This window comes from Pelophylax lessonae, assembly GCF_965119305.1.
Source record: "Pelophylax lessonae genome assembly, chromosome: 4".
NCBI classification, from domain to species: Eukaryota; Metazoa; Chordata; class Amphibia; order Anura; family Ranidae; genus Pelophylax; species Pelophylax lessonae.
This window is the reverse complement of record NC_138771.1, coordinates 17,624,743-17,647,367: the sequence shown is the minus strand read 5'-3', so window position 1 is coordinate 17,647,367 and position 22,625 is coordinate 17,624,743. Positions and strand designations below refer to the sequence as shown.

Below are 22,625 nucleotides of genomic sequence, written 5' to 3'. Positions count from 1 at the left end.
CTTGGGCTTGACGTCTTCCCTTTCTCAGAGGACCTGGACAGAACCTTATCCAGGCCTAGGCCAAATAGCAAGGACCCTTCAAAAGGAAGACCACTGTTTAGCCCTTGAGAGGAGATCGCCCTACCAGACTAATAGGAATTGGAGAACTTGGAGACTTATTACCCTGTAAGGGGTGTTTTTGCAAGTCTTTCTAGCCAGAGGTCAGCATTCCTAGCAACACAGGTTACTGCAAATACTGGTACCATAGTGGAGGAATTGGCACCCCATGCTTTCTTCAACAGGGACTCCCAACTTGCAGTCCATGGTGTTCCGTTTCCTCAAAGGAGAGGCAAGACCTTTTAGTCACTTGGGATAGGAAAAACGCCCAGCTTTGGGACTTTCAGGAATTTTTCCACCTCCTCAAAAGGGAACCTTTACCATGCTTTTGCTCTGACCAAACTTTTCAGGAACATTCTAGTCTTGAAGAATTCCTGTAAATCTTATCTTGTGCTGAGGTTTCCTTCACTGGCTCAGGGATCTCTTCAGTGGCATAAATAGCTTGGTATCCCTCTCCAAGCCACCCATACCAAAGAGACGGATGTTTAACTTGTTCTCTTCTGCCTCACTATCCAGATCAACCTCATCCCCTGAGCTAGGCTACGATTTTGCCTTACTTTCCGCTTCTATCCCTTCCTTCTCTCTAGCCTGGGGGTCCCCAAGACTGGACACTAAGCCCAGCCTTTGAGAGTAAACTGAGAGGAAGGGGCCATCCTTAGGGGTAGGCTCCATTGGTTCTGCCACCTAAAGTAAATCCTACAGAGGTGCACACGGATTGAATAGTAGCCAACACTTACTCTAGGACAGACTTTAAGGGTCCATGTACACGGGACGCTGGAAATGGTCGTTTAGGAGCAGTTGGGCGTTTTTTTCAGAAGCCCCTGAACCCATCTACATTTTATCTTATCTGTCCATGTACACCAGGTCGTTTACAGTCATTTGCAGGCAGTTGCGTTCAGGGACTTTTTTTAGAACGCAATTATTTGCGTTCGAACGTGTTTCCCGGCGTTTGAAACGCGTCCAAACGCGATGACCCGCGTTTAGCGTTTTTCCATTTTAAAGGGGAATCATTTTTTTGACCTCTAGGAACGCTTCTAAACGCAAACGCCGCTAAACGCGGGTACAAACGCGACCGAACGGACGTTTCAAACGTCCTAAAAATTCCAGCATTCCAAGGGACTTTTAACAACGTCCCGTGTACATGGAGCCTAAGTGGTTGTAAACCCACTTTAAAGTCTTCTGCCTATATTAAGGCTTACCTATAGGCGCTATAAATATCTCCTAAACATACAGTTTAGGAGACATTTACAGTGCATGCAGCTGATGACATCATCAGCGCATGCACTCTGAAGGAACAGCCACCCGTGGTTCCTTCAGAGCCCTATGCCGTGAACGGCGGCTCCCACGCGCAGGAGTGATGTAATTGCACCTCAAGCCATTCAGATGGCCAGACAACGTGAACAAGGAAGCAGGATGGCTAGACATGTCGGCCGCCCTGTCACTGACTGTGCGGCACTGCAAGAACTTTGTTTTAAGGTATTTCATAATGAGCTAGTATGCGATGAATACTAGCTCATTATGCCTGTCTTTAACAGGTTTTTTTCTCATTTTTTCCATGAGGGTTTACTTCTTCTAAGAAAATCCTTCATTAAAGCCTCATACACACGCAACGATTGTTGGCTGTGAATTTTCGGCCAACGTCCGATTGTCGGCTTGTTAGTATGATGCTTCCGACAACCGACTGCGACTTTTCGGCCGAACAAAATCTGGTGTGCATGCTATAAAATTTGTTGGCCGTCAACAGAACGGCCGATTGTTTGGTACAGATTTCAGCAGACAAAAATGTGATGAGCAAGACTGGGCATGCTCAGAGAAGAAAAAACACACGAAAAGTAAACCAAAACATGACATCACTTCTGAAGTTGGTTTTTGTTGGCCGATAAAATTTGTCTGCAGTCTAGAGCACATTTCAACCAACACTGGACAAAAGACGGCCGATCGGTCGGCCAACAACCGTTGCGCGTGTATGAGGCTTAAGCCTGAGGCCTCTTTCCCAGTTTGTCAATACACACCTATAATAAAATTGCTTAGTGTGAGACTTGACAATCAACATCTTCTTAGTGGAGCTAGAACTAGTGGATGGAGGGCAATTTGTCAGAGACCTCCTGGGTTCCACTTGGGGATTCTGCAAAAAGAGGAAAACATCCGTGACTCTTCCAACACCCCCCACCCCTCCTCTGGCCACAAAGGCACTTACCAGGTCTTGGCTTGCTCTTGCCTGCAGCCACCTCTGCTGCCTTTACTTCCTCCTCCAATAGGCAGGTCCAGGCAAGCTTTACGCTCTTTGCAGCTCACTGGCTCCTGGAGGCATAGGAGTGTCATCTGCAGCCACAGCTTTATTCCCTCCACCAGGTCACGCTGTGCCTGCTCTGCCTCTTCCCTGTTCTAACCGGAAGTTCGGTTTTCAGAACAAGGCTTAGAGTGCGCAGTCCTCCCCCTTGTTGCTTACAACATCCAGCCAGCCCCTGCTGCATACAGGGGGGGGGGGGACCCAGGCTGCTTAGTCAAGTACAAAAGCAGGGGTCAGACTGTGCCCGAACCGACTGTACAAACACAAGGCGTGACCTGTGAGAAGCTTGAGGCGTGCAGGTTAGGGCTCTTTCACACGGGCGATCCGATCAGATCTGCCTGTCAGTTTTTTTTTAGGCGGATCTGATCGGATCCTCCATGCAGCTCTATGGGGCAGCGGAGACACCTCCGCTGACATCCGTATCCAATCCTGTCCATGAAATCTGGACAGATGGAAACCCTATTTTTCCATCCGTTCAGTAATCGGATCGGATGAGAGCGGACAGGCGGTCCGCTCTCATCCGATCCCCCATAGAGGGCAGTGGGGGCTGAGACACCTCCCTCTCCGCAAGCGGAGATGGAACTGTCATCCGCCAGCTCAGCGGGGATCGCGGATCGATCCCCGCTGAGCAACACGGATCCGCCATGTGAAAGAGGCCTTAGTGTGGCCCTCACCAGCATCGCCAAACCTGCCTCACAGGGGTACCATCCAACTTTCTGGGTCAATTTATATATATATATATATATATATAAAAAAAAATACATGGTTTACTGTGGGAGAAATACTGAGGGACACGGGGAAGGGTGGGGCATTTTAGGCAGCTGTAAACTGTCTCCTGTAGAGAGGGGCCTCATTTCTCAGGTGTTGCCCTCCTAGAAGGTGAGAGGAGAAATACGGATTTAAACTCTAAAGCCCCGTATACACGTACTGATCGCCGGCCGTCTTTTGTCCAGGGCTGTCGTGTGTTGAAAACTGCACGAATTTTGTCGGCCAACAACAGCCGACTGCAGAAGTGATGTCATGTGATGTTTAACTTTCCTTGTCTTTTATGAGCATGCCCAGTCTTGCTTATCTGCTATCTGTCAGCCGAAATCTGTACTGACTGGAACAATAGGCCATTCTGGTGTTGGCCAACAAAAATGTTAATGCCTGCACGACACATTCTGTTCGGCCGAAAATGCGCTGTCGGCTGTCAGAAGCATACTAACAAGCCTACAATCGGCCGAATATTTACGGCCGACAATCGGTACGTGTGTACGGGGCTTTAAACAAAAAAAAAAAAAAATCCAGTAAAATGCCTGGTCTTCGGGTGGTTGAACTTCTGAACAGATGTACCTAGCTTTACAAGGTTCAAGACTAGAGATATCAGGGCAGTTTCTTGCCAACAGCCTTTGGCAGTCTCAAACTTGTTTCAGTCAGGTGGCATTAACCTGGAAAGACATCCTTTACCAATTACCTACAAAACATGCCAATTCTACCCAAATGCAAACCATACTTCTGGGATGCAAAAATTTCCAGCTGTTAGGATGAGTGACTGCTCAAATCAGAAAAACGCATGGAAACTGTGCCAAATGGTGATCTTGCAACTAGCGATATGGATATGATCTGCTCACCCATACTGTACATACAGTTGAAGTGAATGCATGAATGAAAGTGGACGTATCCCATCTGCACCAGTTCAGTTTTACGTGAGGTTCTCCTTTCATAAAAAAAAAATGAGCAAACACCTTGCAGACTGCTAAACATACCATAAAACGTGAGAAATTTTCTCTAAAATAGCATAAGATTGAAATATGTTCAAACATATTAAAGTCTGATCTATACAACACTTTATTAACAAATCTTTTTCAATAACTAATTTTTCAATAACACCAACAGCAGTTCATATTAAATGGCATTTTATTGGTGACAAATGCAAAGTGCTGAACTTTTATGAGTCACTTTAAGATTTCTTGGCTGCTGCCTTTGCTGCTGCCTTTGCTGCAACCTTGGCTGCTGCCTTTCCACCCTTGGGTGCTGGCTTACGACCCTTGGCTGCTGGCTTTTGTGCAGGTGTACCCTTGGGCGCTGCCTTGGCTGCGGCTACGGCCTCCCTCTTCGCTTGTTTTGTCTTGATCTGCAAATAAACACCACATTTAGGATATAGACAAGGACAAGTTTGCAATAAACAATCCAGATCACAGTCCATTACCCAACGAGCAGCTGACAAAATTCATATTTATAGCCCATAGAAAACCTTTTGAAGAATGGGTGTTCTAACCTACTGCAAGTGTAAAATGGAATTAAACTCCCCTTCAGTCCAGCGATGTGGTATCCTGAAGCAGCTCACTGGCCGTGAACATTTTTGAGTGGTTGGCTTCCAGGTATCAATTCTAAGTCGGAGCGACTTGTGCTTCTATTAGAACAGCTCCTGTACCGCACAATGGGAGCGTGATGGACCGCAGTTGCAGTCCAAGTCGGACTAGTGTGAATGCGGTCTAAGTGTCCTGGACCTGCGGAATCAGTGACCGCACTGGAAGGCATATGACAGTTGTCAATGTGCAAATATGAGGCACATACTAGCACAATATGCATAAACAACCTGGGGGCACGCATATATATATACAAGTTTAATATTCAAGTGTTTTTAAAAACCCAAACTAGTTTTACACTTACCTGCTCCGTGCAATGGAATTGCAGAGCAGCTCCAAACCTTGTCACAGGTCCCCTACTACTGCTTCTGGCTCCTTTCAGCCCCAATAGAAGTGGCTACCTATTGGGGGTCACTGCCTGCATCAAAAGACCATGGGGTGGGGCTTATCCTCCCCCCTCAAAAAACCATTGGCTTTGACCAACAATGGGGGCCAATGGCTCCCGCTGCCACAGCATAGCCTATGAGACCAGGCAGTGAGGGGAGAGCCACTGCAGATGGGCACAGCGCTGAATTGAATTGGGGCTCAAATATTTGGGGGGGGGGGGGGGGGGTTTTAGTTCTACCCACCTAAACATTTCCCTTACGCAAGAAAAGTCAACACTTCTCTTGTCAGAACAAAGCTCTGTTTTGTTTACATAGGCAGAGCTCTGTCCAGTGTCTACCCGACGATCGGTGGATGCCAGCTTCTGCTGTGAGAAATCACAGCAGAAGCAGTGCACTATCCCTACACGCAAATACAGAATTTGTAATATATATATATATATATATATATATATATATATATATATATATATATATATATATATATATATATATATATATATAGTTCTGCAGTGCAGCCACCCTGTAGCAGCAAGTCTGCTACAAGGCGGTCGGCAAGTAAACAGATGCCATTTCAAGCACACAAGTTTTGATAACCCCCAATTCGTGAAAGCAGATCTCCCAGTACTCACATTCTCTTGCTGACGCAGGATGGCATTGCGTTTGGCAGTCTTTGCGTATGGATTCAGCCTCATCATGATTCTCAAGTTCTTCATTGGGTTCTTCTTGAGTTCTCTGCGCTTCACTTTCTTACTGAAATTTCCAAACATGAACACCTTTAATATTTTCAGTGACTAAACATAGTAAAAAACACAAAGCAATTTGTTTAGGATCAGACCTTCAATTCAAGTCACAGAGTTTCATAAACACGGACCAATGAAGTGGAATTCATCATTAAAAAGAGAGTTCTGCAGGTTTGAAGTTTTAGAAAACAGGCAAAAAAAATGAAGCAAACTTACATTGGAGCACGCAGAGCCTTCTGGATTTCCGGACTCTTCAAGATTCTGCTCAGATCTGTGTTGGTCATTTTGTGCATTGGGAGGCTGTGGAAGGAAGAAGATAACATACATGGGTCAGAACCAGGGAAACGTTTAAAACAGTCCCGTACAAAATTTTAGCAAGGATTCAAGGAAATTGACTGTAGCTCAGAACTTCCACAAAAATCACGGAGATTCAGAAACACGGACCAGAAGTGGAACTCATCATGTCTACAGCTGAAAATCCAACAGTGCTTAAAAACTAAACACCAGGCACACAGCTAGTTACACACTTGAATTACGCATGTTTTTCATGTGCTTCTGTTCGATTGTTATGTGGGGGAATTACTTTATTTTCTTTGTCTGTCCTGGGGATTATTACAGCTTGTTGCAGTGATGGCTTTGCCCCTACATGATACTCTGTCATTGTTTCTGATGTTAATGCCTAAAATTCTCAATAAAAATGATTGAAAAAAGAATTACGCATGTTAACCATTATCCAGGGACAACCAAGAGGCGTCAGCAAAGAGGAGCAATAAACAGCAAGTTAAGCTACACTTGGCTGGTGCCCCTCTTGTCTACTTTCCTATTTAGATTTTACTTCCAGCCGCCATTATTGCTATACTACAAGCTACTACTGGACTTAATATACCCCATCAAGGATTTCCTACGATTTGCTCACATTACGGTTGCATCAGTCCTGCTCTCTTAAAACCTAACTTACCAATGATCTTGTATTTATTAAACATCAATGGGTAAAGCCCAACTGCATGTTTATTGTACTGGCACATTATAACTTTGACTAAGAGCCGGTCCACACTGGGGCGACTTGGTCGCCTGCCATAGATTAGCACAGGACCCGTTCTAATAGGAGCGACACAAGTCGCTCCGACTTAGAAAAAGGGCCCTGTACTACTTTGGGGCGACCTGCATTGACTTCAAGGATATGAAGTCCGTGCATGTCACTCCGAGGTTGCGGTGCGAGCTGTTCACCGCGACTTCACAGGTCGCCCCGGCAAGTCGGATCGCCTCAGTGTGAATCGGCTCTTAAGGTTAAAAAAATTGCTAGCGTTTACCACTTTAATGTGTTGCTATCAGAAAATAAGTAGCTAAACCTCAAATCAGCAAAAATATGTAATTTCCTGTGTATCCCTGGTCTCAATGAACAGTAAAAAAGCCCCTTTCACACTTGTGCGACGTAAAAAAGTCGTGCGATTTTGCCTTGACTTGAAGCAATGCCTGTGTAATATTGAGGTCTATGGACCTCATAACGCAACAAAGTCTGACCAAAGTCGCACAGATATGAACGGCACTCAATGGAAATCATGCAGTACGACTTACCATGAGACTTAGTCGTCCCAAGTCACACAAGTGTGAAAGGAGCCTAAGGCTTCATTAAAACTTGTGCAACTTGGGAAATCAAGCTAACAAATTGCAGCCCATTTTCAATGGCAAACATTAAAATTAGCGAGAAAGTTGCAGCAAATGAATGCCTGCACTACTTTGGCACAGATAAAGTAGTCAGATCAAAGTTGTACCAAAAGTCACTCGGTGACCTTCAAGACACATTAATGTAAATGGAGCCTAAGTAGGCGTAGTGATAAAGCAGCTGAAAGCCTTTAAAAGCCATGCTCTAGTGCAGTGGTCCTCAACTTCGGTCCTCGGGGCCCACTAACAGGCCAGATTTTAAGTATTACCTTGGGGAGATGCAGACTAGAGTACTGCAATCACTGAGCAGCAAATGAGATCACCTGTGATGTAATTTAGTTATCTTGCAAACCTGGCCTGTTAGTGGGCCCCCGAGGACCAGGGTTGAGGACCAGGGTTCTAGTAGAAGCCACTTAACACCCGTGCATTCATACATACTTGTAGTTTGCCTTTAGGGTGGCTGGTTTGCGCCATGTGCCATAGAGGGCGTCCAGTTTGCGGAAGGCACTCTCCGTCCAGATGCAGAACCGTCCAACGTGACCACCAGGAGCAAGCCTCAACAGGTTCAGTTTGTTTACATTAAGGAGCGTAATTCCTAAAAATGGTAAAACCGATATGGACATTATAATTAAACTCTGAATTCCACAAATATGAAATAAGGACAATGACTGAAGCTGGACATGATGGCTTTTGTGCTGACAGACTGACCGTACCTGGGATATTCCTGAAGGCTTTAATTATGCCATTATCTTCATTGTAGATGACACAAGGTCCTTTGCGTTGGATGCGACGGCGGTTTCTCATTTTACCCTTACCAGCACGCATACGTTGGGAAGCATAGACCTGAACAAAAAGAACATCTAGTTTAGAACAGACTGCGTCACTGGCCACACAGGGGCTCTGCTTGACCAAACAGATTAGAAAAGCAACAAGTGAGACCCTAACACCATTAACTGCTTGCTGACCGCCTTGGACTAAAAATTGCTTATGATGGACCGGAAGTGTGATGCCAATTGTTCAATGAACTAGTAAAACTACCTTTGGCAGCTAAAACATTTTACAAACAATTATGCTGTATATTTACCCTAATGTAATTTAGGGGAAATCATTGGCAAGAAGCCGGACTTCAGAATCACATGCACAAAACATTCATGTAGGGGATCCAAGGCAATTCACTGTAGCTCAGAACTTCCACAAATATCACAGAGGTTCAGAAACACGGACCAGAAGTGGAACTCATCATAGCTACAACCAAAATTCCATCAGTGCTCAAACCAAGCCTCAGGGAAACCGCAGGATACACACTTTGAATACATTAGGGTCAGGGGTAGGCAACCTTTGCTCTCCAGCTGTTTTAGAACTGCAAGTCCCATAAGGCACTGCAAGACTGACAGTCACAGGCATGCCTCCCCAAGGCAGAGGCATGATTGGATTTGTAGTTTCAGCACAGCTGAGAGCCAAGGTTGCCTACCCCTGCACTAGGTGAATCATTTGTTAAAAGATTTGTAATTCAGGCCTGAGACGAGCCAGGAATCTACAAACCTGGTGAGGAAAAAAACGTTTCATCATGTCCAGTTATATATCCATTTTTAAACTGAGAAATCCCTCCAGTTGTAACACCAATTTTAAAACTCTTGCTGCATTTTTGACAAAACAGTTTCAAATGGAGTTGCACCCAAAGCTTCCACCCTGCCCCCCTCCGGTGGCACATTTAGCACACCTGTCCAACATTTAACTGCTCCCACTACATCATTTGCAGCCCCTCCTTCCGCCGCCTTCTAGGAGACACGCCCAAGAAAAAGCGGAACCATTCAGAAAGCGACTAGCGCATGTACAATAGGCAACAGGCTTCCCATTTCCCTTAGTAAGGATGAAGGCGCCTACAGCCGATGGATGGGTTGGCTTCGGGAGGCTGCAGGTGTCCTTATATGAAAAAGTCAGCAGCTACAGTATTTGTAACTGCTGATTCAATACAGGCTGGAACTCCAATACTGCATTATTAAGATTAGGGTGGAGCAGCAATCTTAAGGTATCGTTTTAAAGGAAAAAAAAAAAAAAAAAAAAAAGTTTAGCGTGTAAAATTTTCCATAATAAGGCATTTACCTAAGTGTTGCTATAGTCACCCCCCCTATATCTAGTATATAAAATAGTGTAGAAACTACCATAAGCCTCTCACCTTCTTGATGTCATTCCACGCTTTGAGCTTCTTCAGCATTAGAACGGCTTCCTTTGTCTTCTTGTAACTTTCAACTTTATCTTCAACCACCAATGGAACCTCTGGAATCTCCTCAATGCGGTGACCTAAAAATGACAAAAAAGGTTAAAGAATTAAATCCCAAGAACCTTAATTATGCATTTTAAAAACACTTAATTCCTAAAAGAAAAGCACTTTCCATGGTGTAAATACATCTGCCATATCACAAAAGGATGGATTTCTGCTCAACATGTCAGAGCTGACAAAGCTTGAGTGCCATTCAGGGTGGATTTGATTTAAAGGACTAGTAAAAAGGCTGGATTTAAATCCATTTTTAAAAAGCAACTGTCATCTGTCCCACAGTAGCTCTCTCGGACTTGCCGACCGTCCCATTCACTTTAAGGCCCCTTTCACACAGGCGGACCGTTCAGATCCGCCTGTCCGTTTGGCGGATCTGAACGGTCCCCCCATGCATTCCTATGGGGCATCGGATGTCAGCGGAGACATGTCCGCTGACATCCGATCCGTCAAATCTGGACGGATGGAAACCCTATTTTCCATCCGTCCAGCGGATCGGATGAGATCGGGTGAGAACGGACTGACGGTCCGTTGACATCCGATTTCCCCCATAGAGATGCATGGGGAACTGTCAGCTGTGTCTCCGCACAGCGCGGAGACACAGCTGTCCTCCTGCTGCTCAGTGGGGGATCGGCGGCTCGATCCCCCGCTGAGAAAAACGGACTCCGTCCAACGGACGGAGTGTGTGAAAGGAGCCTAATAGGACGGCTGGTGATGTGGCAGTGACAAGGCGAGGGATGTGGCTGCAGCAGGTGAGTGTACTTGGATTCCACCTGAAAAGGGTTACACTGAAGGGCTCAATTTCTCTTGCATCACTGTTTGCACACGTGCGCTATAACCTGTGTGTAACCCTTTTTCCCCTTTTTTAATTTTCATTTTGCCACTGTTCTTTCAATTTTTATTTGATCACTTATCACAGTGAATATAAATATACACTGACAGAAACATGCAGTGCCAGGTACTCTTTACTGAAAGACCTAACACACCACAGATCTCTCCTCTGCCATTCAATGCTTCGGATCAAACCAAAATAGTTTTTTCCAAACTCCTAAGGGTTTGTTTGCATCTGGAGAAACCTAAGTGATGAAATGCTCATCGCTTCCGGTTTCCTAGGCCAGCGTTTCTCAATTTTTTTCCAGTCAAGGCCCCTTTTAAAAAACGTATGGATAGTCTCAAGGCACCCCACTCTAAAATGTAAAAACTATTCTAATAGTTTTACACAGTGGAGCAACATCCACACGTAGGACACCCAATGTTAGAGGGGATTTATTCTTTACAAGCAAATACACTTTTGCTAAATGTTAGTGACTAATATGTCAATGTTTCTCTTCTCCCTCACAAAGCTAATGTGACCCCAATGCTGATTGAGAGGAGCAGAGGAGGGTCAAACAAGGATGCTATGCAGGTGACTGACATACTCTTTATCAACTGATGCCATTAGGATGCCGGTGTTCAGACAAAAGAGCCAACTAGTCAAAATCTTTAAGTCATTTCCGGTGACCCCAGCAGCAGTAGTCGATTTCGGCAGCTTGGCTATTTTCACTTACCAGCAGCCTATACGGTACACGACAACTTTGTTTTGACAGATCACTAGAAGAGTAAAAAAGTGATCACCGCCTCGGAGGCGGCCAACTTGTTGGGTAGTAGCGGGCAAAACTAACAATGTTCTTTCATTATATAGCGTACTGTAAAGGCTGCCTGTGTTCTGTGAAAATAGCCAAGTCATCGAAATCTGCAATTACTGCTGCTGGAGAGTCAACAGAAGTGATGTAATTGGCTCTTTAGACAGGAACACCGGCAGCTAAAAGGTTGCAATGTTAAACAAAGAAAACATGTAGATTTCTGTAACTAAAAGGCAGGCTTCATCCATTCACCGGCTTGTATACATCAAGGCACCCCTTGGAGAAACCCCAAGGCACCCCTTGGAGAAACCCCAAGGCACCCCTTGGAGAAACCCCAAGGCACCCCTTGGAGAAACCCCAAGGCACCCCTTGGAGAAACCCCAAGGCACCCCTTGGAGAAACCCCAAGGCACCCCTTGGAGAAACCCCAAGGCACCCCTTGGAGAAACCCCAAGGCACCCCTTGGAGAAACCCCAAGGCACCCCTTGGAGAAACCCCAAGGCACCCCTTGGAGAAACCCCAAGGCACCCCTTGGAGAAACCCCAAGGCACCCCTTGGAGAAACCCCAAGGCACCCCTTGGAGAAACCCCAAGGCACCCCTTGGAGAAACCCCAAGGCACCCCTTGGAGAAACCCCAAGGCACCCCTTGGAGAAACCCCAAGGCACCCCTTGGAGAAACCCCAAGGCACCCCTTGGAGAAACCCCAAGGCACCCCTTGGAGAAACCCCAAGGCACCCCTTGGAGAAACCCCAAGGCACCCCTTGGAGAAACCCCAAGGCACCCCTTGGAGAAACCCCAAGGCACCCCTTGGAGAAACCCCAAGGCACCCCTTGGAGAAACCCCAAGGCACCCCTTGGAGAAACCCCAAGGCACCCCTTGGAGAAACCCCAAGGCACCCCTTGGAGAAACCCCAAGGCACCCCTTGGAGAAACCCCAAGGCACCCCTTGGAGAAACCCCAAGGCACCCCTTGGAGAAACCCCAAGGCACCCCTTGGAGAAACCCCAAGGCACCCCTTGGAGAAACCCCAAGGCACCCCTTGGAGAAACCCCAAGGCACCCCTTGGAGAAACCCCAAGGCACCCCTTGGAGAAACCCCAAGGCACCCCTTGGAGAAACCCCAAGGCACCCCTTGGAGAAACCCCAAGGCACCCCTTGGAGAAACCCCAAGGCACCCCTTGGAGAAACCCCAAGGCACCCCTTGGAGAAACCCCAAGGCACCCCTTGGAGAAACCCCAAGGCACCCCTTGGAGAAACCCCAAGGCACCCCTTGGAGAAACCCCAAGGCACCCCTTGGAGAAACCCCAAGGCACCCCTTGGAGAAACCCCAAGGCACCCCTTGGAGAAACCCCAAGGCACCCCTTGGAGAAACCCCAAGGCACCCCTTGGAGAAACCCCAAGGCACCCCTTGGAGAAACCCCAAGGCACCCCTTGGAGAAACCCCAAGGCACCCCTTGGAGAAACCCCAAGGCACCCCTTGGAGAAACCCCAAGGCACCCCTTGGAGAAACCCCAAGGCACCCCTTGGAGAAACCCCAAGGCACCCCTTGGAGAAACCCCAAGGCACCCCTTGGAGAAACCCCAAGGCACCCCTTGGAGAAACCCCAAGGCACCCCTTGGAGAAACCCCAAGGCACCCCTTGGAGAAACCCCAAGGCACCCCTTGGAGAAACCCCAAGGCACCCCTTGGAGAAACCCCAAGGCACCCCTTGGAGAAACCGCTGCCTTAGACCATGAGAGAAGACCGGTGGGACAGCGAGGAGGCTGGGGAAGTCCCATCTCGCTGCTTGTAAAAGCAGTTCAGCTGCAGGCATCATCCCAGGATAAGCACTTGAAGTCCAGCAACAAACTAGTATGTCGCTGGTCATCAAGTGGATATACAAATAAGTTATACAATTACAGTAGGCTCATCAGAACTTCCACAGAAATCACAGAGTTCATAAACACGGACCAGAAGTGGAAATCATCATATGGAGCCACATAGAAAACACCTGAAATGAGAACTGTCGCTAGTATCCATTTGCTACTTACCTTTAGACATGATGAGTGCAGGCAGGGCTGAAGCAGCCAGTGCCGAGCAAACGGCATATCGCTTCTGGGTTACATTGACTCTACGGTGCCAGCGTCTCCAGGTCTTAGTTGGGGCAAACATACGCCCACCTCGACACATCTAAAAATATCCATATTAAGGAACACACTTTGTATCAATAGGAAAAGAAAAAGCTACTTCCCAAAATTTTACCAAAATTGAATTCCTCTTGCTCAGAATTGAAGTTTTCATCAGCCATCCTCACCAGCATAATGACAGCAGGCAACTGTCGCAAAGTGAGGAGTAAGACGCAAATTACAACATCACAGCAAGCCACAAATTCTGCAAATTTTTAAAAAGGATACGTTTCCAAACGCACCCTGGCCGGAACGGTGCGTTCCACCGCCGCGGACACGGGGAATACGGGCGACAGCCCTTCCGGTTCCCCATGATTCGGCACTGGTCTGGTGACCTGGAAATGAGAGAAACTGCTATTAGCAAGTGAAAATATTTATTGCATTCCAACTTCAAACAGTCTGAAAAGTTTTCATCAGAACTTCTTGACAATCATTAGTTTCAGAAACACGGACCAATGAAGTGAAGCTCATCATGTGCAAAAACCATTTCCACATAAGGGTTAAATACAGCTCAATAAGTACTTGCTGATCTGTGAACTAAAAAGGTGCTTGGGCAGACTTTACCACACTCTGAAAAGAGATCTGCGATAACTTACTTTTCAGACTTCGGTTGACAGCTGGCTTACAGGTGCTCACCAATACCCACCCCCCCCCCCATGCTTTTTTGTAGGGTTCCACCAATACTAAGCATTTGCAGGAGTACACAAGCCCCAATTATCTGAAACATCTTTACATTGCACCTTAAGCCCATACAAAATGTATGGGTTCAAATTGCACTGCAAAAAACTTGCATGCGATTTGAAAAAATGCGGTGTGAATTCTGTCCGAATCGCATGTGGTTCCCCCACTGCTCCTGTGAGCCCAGGCTTGGCAAAGGGACTTCAGCCTGGGTTAACAAAGGAGCAGTGTGGGGAAACTGCCTCCGATATGGACAGGAAGTGCACCGCATTCCTGTTTAAAACGCATGCAATTCTTTGCAGTGCGTTTTGAGCCCATTTTGTATGGGTTTAAATCGCACTGCAAAAGTATCATTACTAGCAAGTACTTGACAGAAAAAAAAAAAGGCGTTGATGTAACCTTACTTTGGTATTTTGCCTATCTTACATGGAACTGCCTTGTTGCAAACTTCATAGCTGTGCTTAACATGTGGTTGTGGTGCAATACCACTAACTTCAATGTGCGAATATGACCGGCTCTGTCGCCTTTCAAATTAGACATGCTGCAACAAAGTACTGCGCCCATGACAATGGGAACTCACCCCCCCCCCCTGGCATCCATGCAAGTGTAGGGAAGTAGGTGTGTTAAGTTGTGAAAAACGTGGATCAACCGCCTGTTTTTACCATCCCTCCACCACCAGTGTGTACTAGGGATGCACCGATCCGATATTCGAATCGGATATCGGCGCCGATATGGCCATTTTAGATGGATCGGTAACATTGACCGATCCAGTTTTTGCTGAGTAACGGCTCAGCCATCCCTTACTTGGTGCAGTAGTAGTATGGGATGGGAGCCGCTACTTCCTGTATAGGTCCGGCTCACAGGCGGAGTGATATCAGATGCACTCCGCCTGTGAATGGAGGAGCCGTATACATGAAGCAGCAGCTTTGCTCTGTACTGCAGCCGCTTGCTTTGTGTATAGCTCCGGATCGGTTCCGGTATCGGCGATTTCACAATGCCAGATATCGGTATCGGGTCCAAAAAAGTCGGATTGGTGCATCCCTAGTGTGTACTCCAACCCTAGACTACTTATGAGTTCAACCAGGGAGTGGAGCTACGGAACTCTGCCCACACAAATAGTAAGAAATCTAAAGCCCCCCCCCCCTTTATACTTTTGGGGCTGTGGAGCTCACTACCTCAGAAGCAACGAAGGCCCCAAATATAATCTATTGGCAATAGGTACTTGGCAACACCCTGTAGACACTAAATGGGCCAGCTCCAAATGCAAGTACATGAAAATAGCAGCACATAAACACACCGGGATGCAAAGGATTAAAAAGTCAGGTGGACATCCAATAAAAAAATGGGGTGCAACAGTTTATTGGTAATGGGGACCAAGGAAAAAAGTACACAAATTGCTTACATCACCCTGGGCTGGAGTGGACAAGGGCACCGACATCGAGCGACACGGATGCTGCGAGAACAATCTCCAAGGACCACTGAGCGGTGTGTATGCAGAGCCGGAATCACTGCTGTAGTTCCGGTATTGTGACATCAGCCGGACAGGCGCCGCTTGCTGGAAGAAACCAGGAGCCAGGGTGGAACACAAACTATCGTGTTGCCATGACAAGGTTTCGTGCCATGCGCTTTATCAACTAGAGACTTGATAAAGCACATGGCGCAAAACATGTAGTCTTGGCAACACGATCGTTTGTGTTCCACCCTGGCTCCTGGTTTCTTCACACAAGTGGCGCCTGTCTGCCTGACGTCACCATACCGGAACTACAGCAGAGTGATTCCATCCCTGAGTTGGCTGGTTTCTGGCTCTGCATACACACAGCTCAACGGTCCTTGGAGATTGATGTCTCAGCATCCGTGTTGCTCGCTGTCGGTGCCCAGGGTGACCTAAGCAATTCATGTACTTTTTTCCTTGGTCCCCAATACCAAAAAATTAAACCCCCCTTTTTTTTTACTGGATTTCCACCTGGCTTTTTAATCCTTTGCGTCCCGGTGTGTTTATGCGCTGCTATTGTAATGTACTTTTATCTGTGTCAGCACCCTCCCTAAGCTTATTCGCTGCATAACAAATCGCTGGGGAGCCTCACAAGCTTGCTTTTACCCTCCACCATACGGGCACCCGAGGAGTGCTTGGAATGTGTTTAATGCTTTTCAGCTCCAAATGCAAGGTGGTGGTACAAAGCATCAGAAGCCCAGCAACAAATAAGGGGCAAGAAAGACAATGCTGGACTTCATGGGCTGGAAAGCAAAGTACAGAGACCGGGTGGTGATGTCACAAACTCCACCTCATCCAATCAGAGGACTGTGCATTCATTGAGGAAACAATGAGGTTGATTTACTAAAGGCACAGTGTACATTTTACAAGTGCAGTTGCAAGGCACACAGTACAATTTACAAGTGCAGTTGCTCCAAAGCTTAGTGAGCAAAAGCTGTAATGACTTTCATCATCCAATCATGCGATTGGGTATTCTTTGCAAAAAGAATCTACATGTCACTTCCTAAGCTCTTGAGAAACTGCACTTACTAATTTACCTTTAATCAACCTCAAAGTGTTCCTTTAATGGCATCCATGTTTAGCAGCTGTCCACCTTTTTTCACCAAGCAGCAAAGCAGCCACGTGGCACAGCACTCGGAAGCTAGCGGAGATCACTGTAGTAGCATTACCTATACAGTGATTTCCAGCTTCCAATCAGATCTCTGCCCCCTGCTTTTCAGAGCTGAGAGATCCTGTGTAAATTCTGTACTTTAATGGATGTAGGGAAAAGAATTCTATAGATAAACTGGTATAACTTATGTAGGTTTGTTTCATGTCTATCACCTGAGGCCAGTCACTGGTTTACAACCATTTTATATGCAAGAAACGGTCTGAACTGACGCTGTTTAAAGACTACACCCCCCCCCCCTCATTCAGATTACATACCAGCAAGCTCGCTCACTGAAAACGGCTGCCTGCTGTTCTTGCGCAGGTTGGTGTGAACAAAGTTGACTATATCAGGACGTATAGGAGCCTTGAACACTGCGGGCATAGTCACATTTTTGCCTGACGTTTCCCCCTTTTCGGAGTACACCGTGATCAAAGGTCGAGCGCAGGCCTGGGGGGAGGGGAAAAAAACCAAGTGGTCATATACATGCTTATAACAAAAGACATTTCTCATTTATTACACACAATGCTCAGACTCAATTATCATCAGCCCTCAGCATCAGCATAATGACAGCAGGCAACTGTCGCTGAGTACCGGGTAAGGCGCAAATTACACCATCATTGCATTGTGGGTGGGGTTTGGGGTAGAAACTTATTAAAACTGAAGAGTGCAAAATCTGGCTGATTTGCATAGAAACCAATCCGCTTCCAGGTTTTATTACCAAAGCTTAAATGAACAAGCTGAAGTTAGAAGCAGACTGGTTACCATGCACGGCTGCACCAGATTCTGAGAGCTCCAGTCTTAAGCTGGCCATACATTATACAATTTTATTGTTCAATTCCCTTTAGATTTACCTTCAACTATGTAGTGCAAGGGCCCGTCTGATTGCATACAAATTGAAAGCGTTTAGGTTTGACCTCATGGTTTTGGTAAATCTAAGGAAAGTTCTATAATGTATGGCCAAGTCGTAGTCCCGGTTCACACTACCGTGACTTGTCAGCCTGACAAAATCGCGGTCCATTCAGTGCTACGGGAACCGTTCTAATAGGAGCGACTCAAGTTGCTCCGACTTAGAAAATAATTCCTGTACTACTTCGGAGCGACTTGCATTGACTTCCATTATGTGAAGTCCATGCAAGTCGTGCCGAAGTCATGGTGCACGCGACTTCACAGGTCGCCCTTAAAGTCGGATCGCCATAGTGTGAACTGACACTTAGTAAATCTCACCCAACGCGTCCAAAGACTTCCAAGATAAATACCGGTAATAAATGTAAGTTATTTTTAGTGCAGCATTGCTCAATGATCTAATGTATCCTTATACATCTCAATCATTAATGGGAGCCAATCAGCAAATGAGGACGAGGTGTACAGGGGCGGGTGCTTGTCCCATAGGTGGAGATCTCTATGACTTCAATATGACAACAGAATAGGTCATCTGTGCTGGTAACAACGCATTTTTATCACCCCCCCCCCCCAATTTCTTCTATTAACAGAACGCTTTTCTGATTGTACACCGAGATCTCATTGTGGGTAGATGCCAGAGGGAAGGAATTTCCTACACAAGTCATATGATCATTATTATGTATCTGGAGTAGGATTGCCACCTCATCCCTTTAAACCAGGACACATTACACCGGTTCTGAGGCTGATCTAATGCACATAAAGCACCGAGTTAATTACCACCTTAACCACTTGGCCGACCGCCCCACGCAGATTTAATGCGCGGGGGGGGGGGGGGGGGGGGCTCAGCTGCGCATAACCACAGATCTATGCGACTATGCACGCGGCGCCAAGGAGAACACAACATGAGGAGCTGGCTTGATCGCCACCAGCCTCCTGCGATCTTTGGGGAAACTGACAGGAGAGCTGCCTGTCTATGTAAACAAAGCAGGCGGCTCTCCTGTCACACAGGCAGTGAGTGTGCGCCTCCGCAAAGCTGAAACCCCGATCTCTGTGTGCCTTTCACAGAGCCCCCCCAGCTAGTAAGCACATTTAGAACCCATTCAGACTGACAAGTCGCGGTCGGTCGCGCTCCATTTAGTACAGGAGCCGTTCTAATAGGAGCGACACGAGTCGCTACGACTTAGAAAAAAGGTTCCTGTACTACTTTGGGGCGACACCGGAGCGACTTCCATTATGTGAAGTCCCTGCAAGTCGCGCCAAAGCCGCGGTGCACGCGACTTCACAGGTCGCCCCCTAAGTCGTGTCGCGCTAGTCTGAATGGGCTCTTAGGCTTACATTTAACCCCTTGATTACCCCCAGTATTAACCCCTTCCTTGCCAGTGTCATTTATACAGTAACTGCATATTCTTTAGCACCGATTACTGTATTGGAGTCACTGGTCCCCAAAAAATGTCACTTAGTGTCAGATTTGTCAGCTGCAATATGGCAGTCCCGCAAAAAAAAAAAAAAAAAAAAAAAAAAAAAAAAAAAAAAAAAAGATTGCTGATCGCCGACATTACTAATAGAAACAAAAAATTCAAAAATCTATCCCATAGTTTGTAAATGCTATAACTTTTGCGCAAACCAAGATGCTTAAGATTTTTTTTGTACCAAAAATATGTAGCAGAATACAAATTAGCCTAAACTGATAAAACATTTTTTAATTTTTTTTTTATTGGGAATGTTTTATAGCCAAAAGCAAAACAAAGTGCTTTCAAAATTGTCGCTTTTTTTGTTTATAGCGCAAAATCTAAAAAACAGAGGTGATCAAATACCACCAAAAGAAAGCTCCATTTGTGAGAAAAAATGGACATCAATTGTATTTGGGTACAGAGTCACACGACTGCGCAATTGTTAGAGTAACGCAGTACCGAATCGCAAAAATGGTCTGGTCATTAAGGGGATAAAACCGTCCAGTGCTGAAGTGGTTAATATGTATCTGGAGTAGGACTGCCACCACATCCCTTTAAACCAGGACACATTACACCGGTTCTGAGGCTGATATAATGCACATAATGCACTGAGTTGAATTACCACCTTAATCAGCCACAGAACCTGTAATTAATGCAAGTCCTGGTGTAAAGAGATGAGGTGGTGGGGGGGTCACAGCATGCAGGAGATATCACTAGCATGTTTTTTCAGATGGGGAGAACACCACACATCTCCAGGACATTCTCTGTGGAATAAAGTACTAGAGATCAGAGCAACCCCCAGCCACATGGAGGATGCATTGCATACACCTAAAGACTGTTACAGTAAGAAGAGCATCCGGTATGATGGGTACAGCATAGAATATTATCAGCCATTATATGGGGAAAGTATGAAAACCATAACTAGATCTGTACTGACCCCAGTCTAAAGTCCATGTATGAGTTTCAGTTTAGAATATACAAATCTATGGAAATTTGTGAGAAAGTTCTGAATACAGTTGTATTGTGATGAATGGACTCTGCTCCAGGATCCGGCTGTTTTCATATATTGTATATACTCAAGTATAAGCCGAATGTTTCAGCATGTTTATTTATGCTGAAAAAGCCCCCCTCGGCTTATACTCTAGTCACTGGCTTTATAAAAATAGCGCCTCCTGGCGCCAACATGTCACCACGCATGCACCATCTGCCCAGGAATACCCAAACGTATACGGGCTTTCCCAAGCACCGGCGGGGCATGCTCGGTGATGTGTTGGCACCATTTTTAAATCGAAGGCGCCTCACCCACAGGTAAGTGAGACTCCTCCGCAGCCCTTACATTTCTCCTGCAGTGCTGCGGGCATGGTACAGGACATTCTTGTACCATGCCCGCAGCACTGCATCTCCTGTTCCATACCTGTACAATCTCCAGTACCGTGCCCACAGCCCCACAGTCTCCTGTACCATCCCCACAGTCTCCTGTACCGTCCCCACAGTCTCCTGTACCGTCCCCACAGTCTCCTGTACCGTCCCCACAGTCTCCTGTACCGTCCCCACAGCCCCACATTCTCCTGTACCGTGCCCACAGTCTCCTGTACCGTGCCCGCAGCCCCTGCATTCTCCTGTACCGTCCCCGCAGTCTCCTGTACCGTCCCCGCAGTCTCCTGTACCGTCCCCGCAGTCTCCTGTACCGTCCCCGCAGTCTCCTGTACCGTCCCCGCAGTCTCCTGTACCGTTGTTCCGTGAGAATTACCTACCCGTGAGAAAAACCTACCCCTCGTCACTTCCGGTTCACGGCACTGTATGTAATGCAGCGCTTACATTAAAACAGCGAGGCTGCAATACGAATCATCTCCGCTCGTGTGCCTGTCACTTCCCTGATCTCGGCAACTAAATATAAAAGCGGCGGCGGGTGTATGTAAACATAAATCACGGAGACGCCAGCCGCTTTTATATTTACTTGCCGAGATCAGGGAAGTGACAGGCACACGAGCGGAGATGATTCGTATTGCAGCCCCGCTGTTTTATTTAACCGCCGCGTGGGTAGGTTTTTTCAACGGTACACTGTGCTATTTCCATACTAGTGCGCATGCGCACTAGTCTGCTCCTCTGTTGTCCCTTTAGGTATCCGGCCCTGTGAGCATGCGCACTGCTGCGCTGCTCAGCCATTCCTGGCCGGGGTAGGTAATTCTCACAGAACACCGTCCCCGCATTCTCCTGTACCGTCCCCGCATTCTCCTGTACCGTCCCCGCATTCTCCTGTACCGTCCCCGCATTCTCCTGTACCGTCCCCGCATTCTCCTGTACCGTCCCCGCATTCTCCTGTACCGTCCCCGCATTCTCCTGTACCATGCCCGCATTCTCCTGTACCGTCCCCGCAGCCACCGCATTCTCCTGTACCATGCCCGCAGCCCATGTTTTGGCTCTTGAGTTGGTCCTCTTTAAAGAAATGAAACTGGGGAAACGCACAGAGCTCGCTAGCTGTGTGTGCATCCCATCCTTTCATCTTCTCTGTGGGGGAAGGCAGCACAGCCTACGAGGGCAGCCCCAGAGTGCAGGCAACGCAGCACAGCCTACATACAAGGGCAACCCCATCCCACCACTGGATTCTTCACCATGACAATGAGGTCACTGTCCTCCACACATCTCATCCAATAGAGCACCATTAGGATGTGGTGTTATGAAAGATTGGCATCATGGATGTGCAGCTGACAAATCTGCAGCAACTGTGTGATGCCATCATGTCACTATGGAGGAAAATCTCTGAGGAAAGTTTCCAACATCTTGTTGTATCTATGCCATGAAGAATGAAGGCAAAAGGGGGTCCAACCCGGGCCTAGGCCTATGTTAGGGGGCAGCACAGAGTTGGATGAAAGTTGGGAGGCATGAAGACTCCCGGCAGGCTCAGTGTGAGGTAGAAGGCCGGCAGGCTCAGTAGAAGTTGGAAGGCCTCATGGCAGACAGCCGGCCTGGTCTTCGGTCTCACACGTGTCTGCGGCCTGCTCCCGCCGCTCTGTATTGGGCGACACCCGGGGACCGGACTCTGAAGGCTCACCCCGCCCTTCCCCGGTAACCCAATCTACCCCCTCCCGGTACACCGGACCCCAATCCCCGATCTTACCATGCTGACCGCCTGCTCCGGGCTGCTGCTTGATGGCGGCCACAGAGAGAAAAGGGAGGAGTCACGGCAACGCGGCACTATATCCCCCCGCCTGAGGAAAAGGGCCGCGCATGCGCACTACATCCACACCTTAGCGCCCCTCTACCCCGTTCAATACCAGCCGATAAATACAACCAGTGTCCCCCCTCATCGCCTTACTCCGGGATTTATAAATATCGTGCCAAAATTTACAGCCGTAACCCAAATCCGAACACACG

General features: G+C 47.2%; 1 protein-coding gene across 1 annotated transcript; it reads right to left on the bottom strand.

Annotated features, from left to right (window-relative positions):
* Positions 1-4,328: 4,328 nt before the first annotated feature.
* RPL4 (ribosomal protein L4) lies at positions 4,329-22,464 on the bottom strand (the record flags this gene model as incomplete). Its single annotated transcript, XM_082256269.1, has 10 exons — positions 22,369-22,464; positions 17,175-17,346; positions 13,808-13,914; positions 13,445-13,583; positions 9,702-9,826; positions 8,239-8,368; positions 7,964-8,120; positions 6,080-6,163; positions 5,705-5,873; positions 4,329-4,502 (listed from the first exon to the last, which is right to left on the bottom strand). Exons 1-10 carry the CDS (start codon positions 22,369-22,371, stop codon positions 4,329-4,331), a joined length of 1,260 nt encoding a protein of 419 aa, XP_082112395.1. The 5' UTR covers positions 22,372-22,464.
* Positions 22,465-22,625: the final 161 nt, after the last annotated feature.